The sequence below is a fragment of the Camelina sativa genome, chromosome 10 (assembly GCF_000633955.1).
Source record: "Camelina sativa cultivar DH55 chromosome 10, Cs, whole genome shotgun sequence".
NCBI classification, from domain to species: Eukaryota; Viridiplantae; Streptophyta; class Magnoliopsida; order Brassicales; family Brassicaceae; genus Camelina; species Camelina sativa.
Window position 1 is genome coordinate 17,682,679 of NC_025694.1, and position 14,661 is coordinate 17,697,339.

General features: G+C 39.8%; 2 protein-coding genes across 4 annotated transcripts; one reads left to right on the top strand and one right to left on the bottom strand.

Annotated features, from left to right (window-relative positions):
- Positions 6,509-8,844, top strand: LOC104719213 (binding partner of ACD11 1-like). Of its 2 annotated transcripts, none has more exons than XM_010437075.2 (8): positions 6,509-6,619; positions 6,734-6,837; positions 6,952-7,033; positions 7,212-7,283; positions 7,364-7,420; positions 7,747-8,087; positions 8,222-8,345; positions 8,491-8,844. In XM_010437075.2, exons 1-8 carry the CDS (start codon positions 6,614-6,616, stop codon positions 8,494-8,496), a joined length of 792 nt encoding a protein of 263 aa, XP_010435377.1. In that variant the 5' UTR covers positions 6,509-6,613; the 3' UTR covers positions 8,497-8,844. The 2 variants fall into 2 exon arrangements, with proteins under 2 accessions (XP_010435377.1, XP_010435376.1); XM_010437074.2 differs by having other exon boundaries at positions 8,533-8,842.
- On the bottom strand, positions 10,181-14,655 carry LOC104719214 (probable aminopyrimidine aminohydrolase, mitochondrial). Of its 2 annotated transcripts, XM_010437076.2 has the most exons (7): positions 14,435-14,655; positions 14,001-14,211; positions 13,086-13,194; positions 11,908-12,198; positions 11,386-11,794; positions 11,016-11,282; positions 10,181-10,922 (listed from the first exon to the last, which is right to left on the bottom strand). In XM_010437076.2, exons 1-7 carry the CDS (start codon positions 14,568-14,570, stop codon positions 10,498-10,500), a joined length of 1,848 nt encoding a protein of 615 aa, XP_010435378.1. In that variant the 5' UTR covers positions 14,571-14,655; the 3' UTR covers positions 10,181-10,497. The 2 variants fall into 2 exon arrangements, with proteins under 2 accessions (XP_010435378.1, XP_010435379.1); XM_010437077.2 differs by lacking the exon at positions 14,001-14,211 and having other exon boundaries at positions 14,224-14,655.

Sequence of the window (14,661 nt, forward strand, 5' to 3'; positions counted from 1 at the left end):
ACAATGTTTAAGGTGTGAAGTGACCTTAGTGCAGTGGCAAATGGTAAGTCCTTAATGCACAAGGCACCATCACACCAGGGATCGAGTCCCGCTCCCTACGAATGTAGGGATTTGGCTAATGGGTCGGCAAGTTGTGGCCCAATGCTTGACAAAAAAAAACAATGGTTAAGGTGGAATTGGTACCTCAAGGATTGTGGAAGAAGCTATCCACATCTTCACTCATGTTGTCGTATGTGTAGTTTGAGCCTTGAGCTTGATTCTGACTTGCTGAGGGGGATGGAGGGTACTCGACTATGGCACCAGACATGCACTCGATCGAGTGTCCGGTCGAGTGACTTGGTCGAGTGACTCGGTCGAGTGCTTGGTCTTGGATTGAAGTGCTGTCCTTGTTGCCCAAAATATTGTTGCATGAGTGCAGGGTCCATAAAGTATTGTGGTGGGAAGGGAGGATAAGCTTGGCCATAGGTGTAAGGTGGATAACCCTGAGGAGCTGAGAAGCCGTATTGAGGCATGGAGAAGTGCTCGGTCGAGTGCATTGGAAGCACTCGATCGAGTGTCGGTTCGAGTGCACTGGTCGAGTGCCTCAAATTTGGTTGTTCTATGCGACTCAAACCTCTTCTCCTTAGTGATGGCTCAAACGAAGATGCTCTGGAAGGCTCCAAGGTGTTTCCAGCTCTAGACAGTACCTTGGTTGAGCTACTCCTTCTCAATTCCTCAGCTGGTGCTGGGAATGTGTTTCCACTCTTCAATTCAGCAATTTCCCTTTTCATACCTTTGATGAACTTGGACATTTTCAGCATCTTCTTTTTCAGCTTCTCAACTGTTTTCCGTTGCCATTTGTTCCATCTTTGGAGTATTGTCACCCTCCTACTGGTCTCTCTCACACCTCTGCTATCTCTTGGTTGAGGCTCATAATCATCAAAGTAGAACTGTACTTCCCCTTCAGTCATGTTGACATCTTCAGCTTGATTCTCTACATAAGGGGCTCACCCATCAAACAATAGCTCAACTGCTGGCCAAAAGTCAACATTGAGACCTTCACTTATTGATGTAGCTCCTTGTTTTGGCAGCACAAATTGAGCTTTGCCTACTATTGGGTGGTCAAAATCGAATAGATACCTCCAATGATGCTTTTTCTTTCATGGATGTCAATCCATCTTGACTTGGTCTTTTCACCTCTAAGTGGGACATTTGCAGCTTTAAGGATTGGAGTGATGATCCCTCCAATGGTTAGGACTCCAGTTGAGCCCCTCTTGTGTAGCTTGCTTAGCCAACTTCTAAAGGAGATCATTTAGTCAATGAGGACCAAAGCAAGGTTTGTTTGCACATTATTCCCAAGAATGATGGTCCCATCTCTTGTTGTTGTGATGATGCTGTAAAATGCTACATCTATCATCTTCAGCTCTCCCTCTTCTAATTGCCAGTCTCCTTTCTAGCAAAGAAGGTGTTTGCCAAAGCCTTGTGGAAGTATCATAGGAAAGGGCTTCTAATCTTGGAACTCTTGGTCCTAGAGGAGGAGCATGGCTTATCTTCTCCAATGGTCTGCCATACAGATTGCAGTTCTTATTTTTGGATGACAATATGGTTGGCAGCTCCCATGTCAAATCCAAAAATTTCAGCAATCTCTACAATAGAAAGCTCATAACTCCTGCCCTTGAATGAAACACTAATGTATTTTGGCCCCTCTTCTTCCTCCATTTGGTCTTCATAGCTATGCCTTTGGAGAGTTGCTAAGAATTCGCCTTGTACCTCTCCATGTGTATCTCCATGAATTTGGCTATGTTGCACTTGTTGAAGAGAAGCTCTACATCCTCAGCTATGCCAAGTTCCACCATAGTCTCCTTGTGTGGATATCTTGGCCCTTGGAACTTCATGCTCATGAAGGCTTCATAGAGTTGAATTGCTGTAAGCTTCCCAAAATCTTCTTCTATCTTCTTTTCATCACTATCTTCTTGATTGTGCTCCTCAGTTTGTGTTGCCTCCTCAGATTGTGGTTGCTCCTCAGCTGGCCTCTTTCCTCTTGAAATGTTTCTTCTATGCTCAGAAAAATCGAACACAACCTCGCCCTCCTCTTCACTCATAGCCCAATCTTCTTCCTCCATTTGGTTCCTCCACGTTCTCCTACTCGATGGTCCACTCGATCGGCCACTCGACCGTGTGCGTGGTCGAACACCTGGTCGAGTGCTACCTCCGGCTTCATTTGGAACATATTGCAACTTTTGGAACTCAGTGAAGTTATCGGCTATAAGCTTGGCAGCCTCTCGCCGATCAGCAGTTTTTTCTTGTGTTTCACCCTTCTTAGAAGCCATTTCAAAAGAAACTTGGAAGAATAAACTCAAAGTTCAAATTAATAGGTTAGTAAACTAAAAAGATTGTAAGAACTTGAGCTTTGAACTTTTAAAAGAGATTTCTAACAAGGATTTGAAATGTTTATGCAAATGAGAGAGTGTGAGGAGCTTAGAACCGACTTTGTGCTTAAAAAGAGGTAGGTGGGGACAAGAAAACAAGATGGAGCGTGTATACCATTCAAATTTGAAATTAGAATCTTTGACTCATTTTGGCACATGCTCGACCCCACCACTCGACCCCACATGGTCGAGTGCTTGACCAAATTTGAAATTTTGAACTTATTTCTCCCTCCATCCGATCGAGTGAGCAAAGAGAAGGCATCAAGTGGGCTTGGGCTCGGTTAGCACTCGATCGCCTGCTCCTTGATGGCCTGGTCGAGTGGCCATGAAACTCCTTCTCCATGAGTCCAAACTCACTTAAGTCCATTTGTAATCCCTATGTAAAAGCCTACCCAAAACAAACTTAAAGAAAAATATCAAAAACACAAAGAAATTAAACTTATATACAAAGATACCTTAGGTACTTCCTCTCTAGTGAGCTTGTTTATAGTCACTTAGCTTAACTTTTGGTGCCTTTTCAGGCTTGGTTTGGAGACCAGAGAAGTGATAAGGTCCCCACTGGTTCAATTTGGTCACCATAGACCTTGTTATTGGTCAAAACAGTCAACACACTTGAAACTTGTTTATTCTTGATCTTGAGCCTTGGTCTTGCCTTCTTAACAGACTTCTTGTTGAGTTGCACTTGGAGATCCTTCACCAGATCATTCAACTCTTGAACTGAAGTCTTGAGGTCTTGAACAGCTACCTCATTGTTTGAAACCTTGATCTTAGAGTCCTTGTCTTTGTTCAATGATTCAGCATCAGCTTTATCCTCTATAACAAAAGTTTGGCCTCCAATGGTGGGTTGGTTTGTTGCATTCTTGATGTCAAACCTCATAGTCAACCCATTAGCAATGTCCAGGCTGATTATACCTTTTCTAACATCTATCATTGCTCCGGCTGTGGCCAAGAATGGTCTTCCAAGGATAATAGGATCATCAGACTCTTGTTCCATATCAATGGTGATGAAGTCAGTTGGTATCCTTGCCTTACCTATCTTCACTGTAAAGCTTTCCATTTTACCCATCACATCCTTTTCTAGAGCCATCAGCAAGAATAATGTAAAGGTTGCTTGGATTGAACTCTTCATATCCTAGCTTTTATGCCATTGAGAAGGGCATAACACTCACAGTATAGTTCAATAAACATGGCATGTCGAATGGGCCTAGATCTTCAAGCTTTGTTGGAACAACAACTGTTTCCATGTCCTCTAGATCCTTCTTGGCTTGATTCTTGGCCTTCTGCTTTGATATGTTAAGTAACATGTCCTTATAGAGTGGATATGGTTCATAATGCTCCAAAGCTGGTCCTCTGTCTTCTTTCTTATCCTCAACATTCAATTCATGTTGAATGGCCATCAATTCCTGCTTCTCAATATTTTCCTTGAGTTTCCTAATCATTTGTTCATTGAAACGTCTTGGAAATGGCAGAGGTGGTTTGTATTCTGGAGGAATGTACTTGGTAGGTTTAACAAACTCGGTGGGTTCTACTCGACCAGTGACTCGATCATGCACTCAATCGAGTGCTCGATCGTGTGATGGGTCGAGTGCACTGTCGAGTGCCTTATCTGCTTGGTTCTCTGCTTCATTTTGAGCTGAAACTTGTTGAATATCCTCCCCATCTTGAATCTCACTGTCCTCAATGACATCATCCTCTGTAACATAGATAGCTTTAGCAATGGACTCCCTTGGGTTTTGAATTGCTTTTCCAGGCAGTTGATTAGGTTTTGGAGCTGAAGTAGAAGTCATATTGCTCTCCATGAATTTAACCTTTGAGTTAAGGCTTTCAAACTTGATGTTCAGGTCATTATAAGTGGAATATATCCTCTCGTTGATCTCTTCAAACTTCTTTGAGGTCTCAATCTGGCCAGTGGCTTGGTTAAGCAACAACTGCTGCATCAATGTTCTTAAGTCAGGTTCCTAGGCTTGGGTGGTCTGAAACCCTGGTGGGGGACACATTGGAGCCTGATAACCATGATCATGATGTTTAGGTACATAATTGTGCTGCTGCTGTGCTTGTTGTGGTGGATAGAATTGGTCTTGTGGATTGGTCAAATTTATTCTCCTTACGGAGGTACTCATTGCCAACTTTCAAAGAGCAGAGCAAGCAAAACTTCTTACCAGGATCAAGGTGTCAACTGCAAGCCCGACAATTTCTCATCCAAAGAAGAGTGTGAAGTTGTCCTAGTACTCCTTAAAAAGTATGGGCGGGTGTCTGGTCAGCGAATTGATTTTCAAAAAAATTCCGTTCAATTTGGTCATACGATTGTTGATGGGGTGCGAGAAGAAATAAAAGGGGTTTTGGTAATAACGACTTTGGAGGGTATGAGCTCCTATTTGGGTATACCGGAGAGCTGGGATGGCTCCAAAACGAAAATTTTCTCCTTCGTCCAAGACAGGTTAAAGACTCGGGCCGTTTGGTGGCCGACACGGCTGCTGTCAAAACGGGATAAGGAAGTGATGATCAAGTCAGTAGCTACGACGTTTCCTACTATGTTATGTGGTATTTTTGTCTGCCGAAGACGGTCACAAAAAAGCTAACTAGCGCGGCATCTAATTTTTGGTGGAGCTCCACTGGTCAAACGCGAGGATTGCATGGGATAAGTTATATTGCAATAAATTTGAAGTGGGTTTGGGTTTCCGTTGTTTTGTTGAGTATAATACTACTCTTTTAGCTAAGTAGTTATGGCGATTGATAACCACTCCGTATTCACTCTTCGCTAGTTTTTTTAAAGGTCGGTATTATAGGCATTCAGATCCTTTGGATCCAATCAAATCTTACTCCCCATCCTATGGATGGCGAAGTATAGTATGCGCTTGCTCTCTGGTTAATAAAGGACTTATGAAACAAGTAGGTTCTAGGGCTTCCATTTCAGTATGGACAGACCCTTGGATACACGCTCAATCCCCGAGACCAGATCTGAGCAATGGGTCACTATTGGTCAATCGCTCCAAGTTAAAAATATCATCAACATGAGCTCTAACTCTTGGGTTATGGCTCATCTCACAGCGACTTTTGCACCAGAAGATGTTGACTTTATTTGTGCTTTACCTATTGGTCAGTTGGATGCGACTGATTTGTTAGGCTGACATTTTACAAAAACTAGGAAGTATACAGTTAAGTCTATCCTGACCGGCAAGACAGGTCTGGGCTCTATCTAAGGTCCCGACGGCACAAGGGGTTTATCCTTCGGCATCGATATATGCGAACATGGATTTTTTATTTACGCATCTCCCGCGGACACATGCATAGGAGTACTATCTTTGGCTATTGTGGTATATTTGGAAAGCGTGTATTGATAATATTTTTACTAATCTGGATTCAAATCCACTTTTAGTTCTACAACTTACGGAGGCTGAGTCCAAGGCTTGGTTTGCAGCTCAAACAGAGGATTTGGTTGAGGGCCCCACTGAGACGCCCGGTATAACTTCCAGACATGAGTTCTTGCCCGTCAGGTATATGATAAGCTATTTATGTTTTGTAGATGGTTCCTGTAAAGCGACTGACAAATTTGCAGGACAAGGATGGTAATGTTCACCACCCTCAGGGGAGGAGCCTACTATGGGGGTATCGAATATAAGGCGTAGTCTCACGCCTCTCCATGCCGAGGTTGAAGCCCTAGTATGGGCATGCGGTGCATGATTGTGGCGGATAATTAGGATGTTGTCTTCCTCACCGACTGTTTTGATCTGGTGAAGATAGTTTCTTTGCCTTCTAAGTGGCCTGCGTTTACATCTTATTTATAGGACATACGGATTGAAAAGGCGGAGTTCATGTCCTTCTCAATAACTTGGATTCTTCGCACACAGAATGGTAAAGCGGATAATTTGGCGCGACGTATTCTTTTCGAACCGGATTGCATTACCTATGTAAACAATGTTCCTTTGCATTGGTTTTATTGACTCTCGTTTGAAAAAAAGAAAAAAATTAAGCTTGAATATAAAATGATAGAAAATATATATATATATATTTGTGCTAATTTTGTCATTTTTAAGAGTATGTGTTAAATTAGGAAGAAAATATTAAAATTGGTGCTATTTTGGAACATGTACTTAGATAATATTAGCTTAGCTGGACAACAGTGACGTCTGGGCTGTTCAAATCTTCCTTGCTCCTCTTCGTGAAAAGGGTATTATTCTCTTTTCTTCTCAAGAGCGTCTACTAGAATGCAGGTGAATGATGATTTCCTTTGATTTTACTATTCTAATTTTCAATTCTGAAGCTGCAAAGTTTCTCTAACTGGTGTTTTTTTTTAATTCTTTTTTTTTTGTTCGAATTCGATATAGACGAGAAGTGTTCAAGTAAACAATGTCTCAGATCTAGCGACGGAGAGCGAGATTCACGAGTTCTTCTCTTTCTCAGGCGACATAGAACACATTGAAATCCAAAAGTTGTTTCCTAGCTTAATTTTTTAACTTAATCTTGAATATATATATATATATATATATTTTTTCTGGTAAGAAATTGAATCTAATTTAAGCGTTAAATGCTGTTGGGAATTTAGGTGCAGAGAAGTTGGGCAGTCTCGAGTCGCATTTGTTACGTTTACTGATCCAAAAGCCCTTGAAATCGCCTTGTTATTATCGGTATGTTCCAGTTTTGTTAATGTCTTTTTCCACCGACACGTGGATGCCTCCTGTTAACGTGACTATTGTGATACTAGTAAAATTATAGAGCTGGTTCGAGGCATGGTTAATGTGTATATATATGCATTTCTGTTTAGTCTTTGTTAATTGCTAACAGAAACCACATCATGTCTTGCAGGGTGCGACGATTGTGGACCAGATTGTTACAATAACTCGAGCTGAAAACTATGTTCAGAGGCGTGAGATGCAGGTTGTGTGTTATTTCGAATCAAGTTTTTCCTCAAGTCTGCTATGGCTGGTGTCTTAGTTTCTGACTTTGTGTTCATGCAGGAAGTAAGAATGGTCGACAACGCGATGCACCTTGGTAATCCAGAGAGTGCTACACAGGTTGGAATAGTGGCTTTTAAACCTTGTTGTATCCATTTTTATAGTGGTTTTGTGCTCTCTTAGCCTATTTATTCTTTCAGAATTCTGTCAACTTTATTTTGGTTTTTTTACGTTTGATAACAGGGAAGAACAACTGATCATTTATGTTGAAACAAGTTTTTAACTTGACAAATCATCAACTCCATTTAAATTTTTCTTGTTATGGCTCATTCATTTTACAGTGCAACTCTTGCAGGAAGTGAATAAAAAAAAATATACCTTGTGTGATTTAGTCTTACCCAATGTTTTGTTATACAACAATAATGTAATACGAACTCCATTTGCAGACCAAAACTACCGTGGATGGCAATAGTAGAGCATATGTTAGCAAAGCACAAGATGTGGTGGCAACTGTTTTGGCAAAAGGTTCTGCTCTTGGACAAGATGCCGTGAATAAAGCCAAGGCTTTTGACGAAAAGCATCAATTAAGAGCCAATGCTTCTGCCAAAGTTTCATCTTTTGACAAGCGAGTTGGGCTTACTGGGAAGTTAACTGTTGGTATTTCTGCTGTTAATGAGAAAGTAAAATCTTTTGATCAAAAGCTTCAGGTCTCCGATAAAACCATGGCAGCAATATTTGCAGCCGAGAAGAAATTAAACGACACGGGTTCAGCTGTCAAATCAAGCAGGTATAGTATTTCTTTTCTTCTGGTTCTTTGGTGGAATATAAATCTTTGGTCATCCTTCTTGATAATAGATATGACAGGAATCAGCATTGCCGCTCTGTTTTGTTTCTTTGTTTTTGATTATGGCTTCCTAATAGGTACGTGACTGCTGGAGCTGCTTGGTTTAGTGGCGCTTTCAGTAAAGTGGCGAGAGTAGGTCAGGTTGCTGGCTCAAAAACCAAAGAGAAGTTCAATCTAGCTGTCTCAAATATGAGTTCCAAGGTGAGTCATCAAACCAATCCACATTTTATGGTTGCCATGACGCAACGTTAGTTTTGTTAGGCGGCCAAATATTTGTTATTTATCTACCCAAAACTAACTTAGTACTAGAAAATAGTAATAACTTTTGAGGTTTTGTGCCTTTTAGTTATAGTTATGACCGAAGAACTGATTAAACTGGCTTCCCCAGGATACACCGATTGCAGTATAATGAAAAGCTTGGAAATCTAGTAAGCGTTGGAGTCATGATCAACGAAAGTTGCTATGATGGCTTTGTGTAAACAAATTTTTTGTGATATAGCGTATTCTCATTCTTTTAGTGTTCTTCATATTTCTGTGTGTGCTGCATTGTCCTCAATTTTACTTCATTTGCAAGTGTTTTTGGATTTCCCAGTTTCCTAGTTAAGGCTTGGTCTTTGTATCGTGTTGAATTGATGGACACTGTATCTGAATTGAAGGTTGATGGCTTACAATTGCTTGTATTCGATAATAGTTTCACTTATTATAGCTTATAATTTATGATACTCAAGAATTGTTGACTCGATATCATTTTGTTTGTCGACAAGAAATTTACACAAAAGGCGAACAAATGATACACCTTTCATCATTATACTTTACCACTTGCACAAAATGCAATTAAGCAAATATGTTTAGGCTTCAAAAAGCAATATGTTTATATGCAGGCTTTTAACGACCTGATGAATCCAAAAAAACAACAGGATGATTCAAACATAACTTTTTAAACGGAATCTGAGTCTTGGATTCATGTGTTTCAACATAATTTCATCTCTTGTCCCATGCTACTCTCTGTCTTGGTCCCAACAGAGTCATTGAAAGATGCTGAAGAAAACAATAAAAGAACAGGGCAACTCTAAATTACTTGACTACAAATGTGTGGAACTGGAACGGAAATGGGCATAGTTCACAAACCTATTTTGCCTTGATGAATAATTTCCTCTATAGTAGAGGTCATGAGCAGCACAGGGGATGTTCTGTTTCTAACCAGGTTGAATATGAAAGTACAATCAGGTTTATGACCATTTGCATCACCGAAAGTTTTCCAGCCGTGTGAGATGCTAAACTTACGGGAGGATTTTCTGTATTTTAAACTTAACGCCCATGTTCTTCCCTGGTTGTTTATTAAACTTATCTTGTGAAATTTTTCCCTCTGGTATGTTTGATCTTGAAAGCTTTATTGGAAGATACTGCAACACGAAATAATCAGATAGAAACTTCCAATCATCATTGGAATGCAAAAGCCATTGTATAAATAGGATTAAAGAATTGAAGTGCTAACCAGTCTGTCTTCCCTTAGATTAGAAACTGTGACAGATACCACAAAGCTAGAATTATCTGACAAAGACAACGATTCCACGTTCTTCTCGTCTTTCGCAGACTCATTTTCTACTTCTTGCTTAATCTTTTTCGAGTACTTTCCTGGATCGAAAAGGTACCCTCACAAGCATTGCATTCCTAACTACATATATAAGGCAAGAGAACTTGCCAATGCCGTCCTCATCCCTCTCCAAAGGAAAAATCCGCAGCACGGGTGTTTTTCCATTTTGGACCACTACGATCCTTAAGAAACAACCAGTTTTATGCCCATTCCGTTCATATTAGACCAAGATAGGTTATCATTTATCAACGTATCATACTATAAAGTTGTTGAATGTCGATGAAATAGCATGATATGAATCACACTATGACACGGATTCATTGGAAATGTTTGTTACACCTTCTCCCTCTTTTTTTTACATTATGAAAATGGATATCTTTTCCACTGTAAAATTAGGAAAGGATTGAAACAATAAGCATAGATAGAGAGAGAGAGTAGGGGAGAAAGAAAAGAATAAACCAAATATCAATATCCCAACTTTTATGCCATTTTTAATAGAAACACATAATTATGTATAGAAAGCTCTTCACTGTTGTTGAGTCCAAGCATAAAATGACATCTCGGCATCACAATATTCTGTCGAAAGCCACAACAAGAGCAGCAACAAAAGCTCATTAACATGAAATTGTAGACGAGACGAACCAAAGGTCCTCATCACCATCGGTACTCTGCACTTGCTGAAATTTGTGTGGCTCTTGATAAAACTGGCCACTCCGCAGTATATACACCAATCTCTTCATATATTGTTCTACCGGTATACTACCATCCAAGTGCAAAGGAATGAATTTCGGCCCAGCTTGAAACTGTGTAAAGAGTGCCAGAGAGTCCTTTCCAGGTTGATGATGATTCTTCTTCAGTTTGTTGTTTCTGTTTCTGAACGATTCCAGAAAACAAAGGCACAAATGAGACACCAAAATGGGTTCCCACTCTCCTGAGACTCGAGCTTGAGCCAACCACTATTCCTATATCTGCTTCGAGGAGACACAGCAAGTCACCTACAGAATCTCCAATATAAACAGTCAGGGGGCTTTTCTTCTCGTTGATATCCTTTCCATTTTGTAGGATACTTTTGAACTGTTGAGCTTTGTTGATCGGGGATTCCACCTTTCTCTCGATTTCACCAGTCGAGATGGATTCCTCGAATGTGAATTCATTAGCATGTACTTCCACTGCATCGACTCCGCCTGTCAAAAAATAATTTTTTTTTAACATAGTTTCTGAATTCTAGGGGATGAGTTGTCTGCAAAAATCACAAAGTTAAGGATTTGGGCACATACCTGCACAAAAGGCTGCCCTTATCAGGTCACCGCACCAACAATACGAAAGCACATGAACTTTTGCATTTAGATTCTCAGTTTCTAAAATTTTCTGGAAGACATTGATGCAGCCATCTTGAAGAATTAACCTTTCCCCAGCTCGCTTAATGTCTTCGAGATTCAGGCCCTTAAGTACACCAGACTCAATCACTCGATTGTTTGCCTGTTTCTCAAAATCCGAGAGCTGCTCCAGTGCTTTACATAAACCCTCGTAGTCAAACTTGTCCGCTACAAAAGAAATCCCACATTGAGAGAAAAAACAGACAGAAAGTCTCAACCACTTTATAGTGGCCAAGTAAAGTAGTATAGTCGTTGAAACTCTGAGTCTGACCTTTTTCCTTATTCAGAATATTCTCTATGCATTCTTCATAATGCTCCGTGTATTGCTTAGAAAGTAGATTCCAGGTGTTCCTAAGGTCAGATGAGAGCATTCGATGTATTTGTAGTCCAGATCGACTCAATTCATCTTTTGGGGCAGTTACAATTGCTATTTCCGCTAAAATAGCAGAAGAATCCACAACGGTGCAAGTCAGATCAAAATCAGAAAAGATCACCAGATCATCTTTTGATTGGTTCTTGAACAGTGGAACTATGGTAGGCTGAGCAAGAGGTTGGGCATGGAAAAACTCTACTTCAAGTATCATAGCCTGTTGATACAATTTTTCAATTATGTCCAATTCTTCACCAGTCATAGAGACACTAAGCTTCTCAAGCAAGTCTTCAGTTTGCTTGGCTGATGCCTAGATTAAAGGAAAATAGACTATTCATTATACAAGATGCATCATCTCACACAGCATACCAAAAACCCTAAAGAGTTAACAGAATTATTCAGAATCATACAACTACGACATACCTGGAAAGCATCACTAGAATAATTATCGACCCATTTCTTGTAGGGTTGGTTCACATCACTCGGATCAAGAAGTGCTCCAAACTCCTTACCGAGAAAGGCATACAACCTCATGCAAGGTGTCACAGCACCAAGCGTGTAGGCAGCAACTTTTGTTTTTTCAAATGGAGTATCAAGCATGCCGGGAGCTTTGCATCCTTCTACTTTTCCGGATGCTGTAGCTAACAAGAACTCAGTGTATTTCAAAGTTGCTGAGTTTATACTTACTTTTTTGTTGATGTCTAAATCCCAATCCTGCAAGGATCAGACAAACGTACTACTGAGAATAGCATTTGATGGGAAAATCATAATAATGATGTCAATGAAATCAATATAATTAAGCTAACAGAACACTTAATGAAGATTTTTTTTTCAGAATTTAGATTCTAAGCAGCACAAATATACAAGAAGCATTCAGTATCTAGGATGAGGAACCACCGCATGTAAAAGCCATAGCTTCAATAAATATCTCAATGTACTCTCCAAGTTCTATAGTAAAATAAAGTGGTACTTTCACTAACTGTGCTTAGCTTAGAATCCTGAACCAATGGCGTATGACAACTAATTGACCTAATTTGTTTGCTGTTGGGTAAGCATTATTAAAATATTTAGCCTCTATCTAAGAAAACCAACCATTTGGTACTTATATCATGATCAGAAAATAGATTGCACCATCCTCCAACAACTAGAAAAAAATTAAGAAAAGCAACAAGATACATGAAGTTAGGCCCATCTTAGGGACTCTTGTTAATTGTGATGTTCAATTTCTGGTAATTACGAAAAAAGAGAGCAAGTAAAACAGGGAAGACATTTATGTTTTTGATGCAGGAGCATAATCGTTAGGATTTTAATTAATTTAGCTTTTCTTTATTAATTCTTAATTATGTTAATTTCTATTGGTTTTACTTTCTACATTAGGGTTTAGCTAGTTTTGTTTTAATATATAAACAGCTTTAGTTGAATCATATTATTCTTATCAATAAAGTTTTAGAGTTTATCTTTTTATCTTTTCTGGTGGATTCCAGAACCTCTTTTCTGGTGGATTCCAGAGTTTTATCCTTCGAGTTTGTCGCTTGCAAACTCGTTTTTGAACTAGGTTTAGCGCTTGCTTTACCTAGGATTTTCCGCTGCATTAGTTTTACCTGTACAAATGAGTCATGCATTTTCAATTCTTCCATCACGCTTTTTCTCAAGTCAGAAATTGCCAATTTATCATCATCATCATCAGCACACTCTTCGGCCAACTCATACCTAAAAAAGCAGGAACCCAAATATTTATAACGAAAACAAGTACGAAAGCCTTTTATTGAAAGGGGTTAAGATAACCATTTTTCATATCTTATCACTGATAAGCTGCACAAAATGTTTCTCACATTCATTGTAACAAATCAAAATCATTTTATCAACTGCTAAATTTAAAATGATAATGTGGCACTGAATAAGAATCCTATCCTAGATTCCTATGTCAAAGGATAGTAAGGTTATAAATCATTTGGCAGACACAAACAACCACACTATATGTGAAACGAAAAGCAGCCTTATGAAATCTTAGAAATCATTCCAAGAGAACAAAGAATCTTACAAAAATTAGAGGACGAGGAAAAAAACATTTCAACATAAATACACTGCTCTTGATATACTTTCTTTCATACACAGGGACCAATAGGAAACTAAATCTTTCATACCCATACTTACGAGCCAATACTCTTTATCTGAACTATGTTATTATTAGTTAATTAACAATTTCAGAAACCCAAAAAGTCTGATGCATGAATTGAAATATAATCGACATTATCCACATAACTTGTGGTTAACAACTGAGATAATGGTTGACAAAAAGCATGAATCATATATTATCTATCAGGTACACACAGCTTTTGATTCTAGTAACCTACAATTCATGGAGTTTTAAGCAAAATGTGAAGCTCCAGATCCATACTTTCAAGCCCTAATTTAAAAACCTCCAATCTCTAACATTATCATCTACATTCATCTTTCACTTTGAAATCTCAAGCATCATTTGTATCCACAATCCAAGTAAATGAGGGCAAACTTACGCGTGAGCAAACGCCTTGAGGAAATGAACATCTTGTGCAATATACTGACGAAATGTGTCGATTTTGAGGCTTCCGGCGGCTAAACAGACGGAGAATGGGCTGTAGATAGAGAAGAGGGACTCTCTGTTAAACTTGATCCAGAGCTTCCTTGCAAGAGCTTCTTCCGCGTTAGGAGTAATCGCCATCGCTGAAGAGAAGCCGGCCGCCGCCANAGGAAACTTACGCGTGAGCAAACGCCTTGAGGAAATGAACATCCTGTGCAATATACTGACGAAATGTGTCGATTTTGAGGCTTCCGGCGGCTAAACAGACGGCGAATGGGCTGTAGATAGAGAAGAGGGACTCTCTGTTAAACTTGATCCAGAGCTTCCTTGCAAGAGCTTCTTCCGAGTTAGGAGTCATCGCCATCGCTGAAGAGAAGGCGGCCGCCGCCATTGGACTAGTCGCCGATCTGAAGACCGGAGACTTGATGGGAACCCAGAGAGAACAGATCGGCAAGGCGGTGCGTGGAGATCGGAGGAGACCAAGCGAGTTATTATTGATGAGGCGCGTGGAGAAGAGGAAGCGCATAAACGAGATTAAAGTGAAGAGCTACGCTCGCTGTGCAAGGTTCGATGCAGAGACGAGAGAGAGAACTCACTTTTTTTTTTTTTTTTTTTTT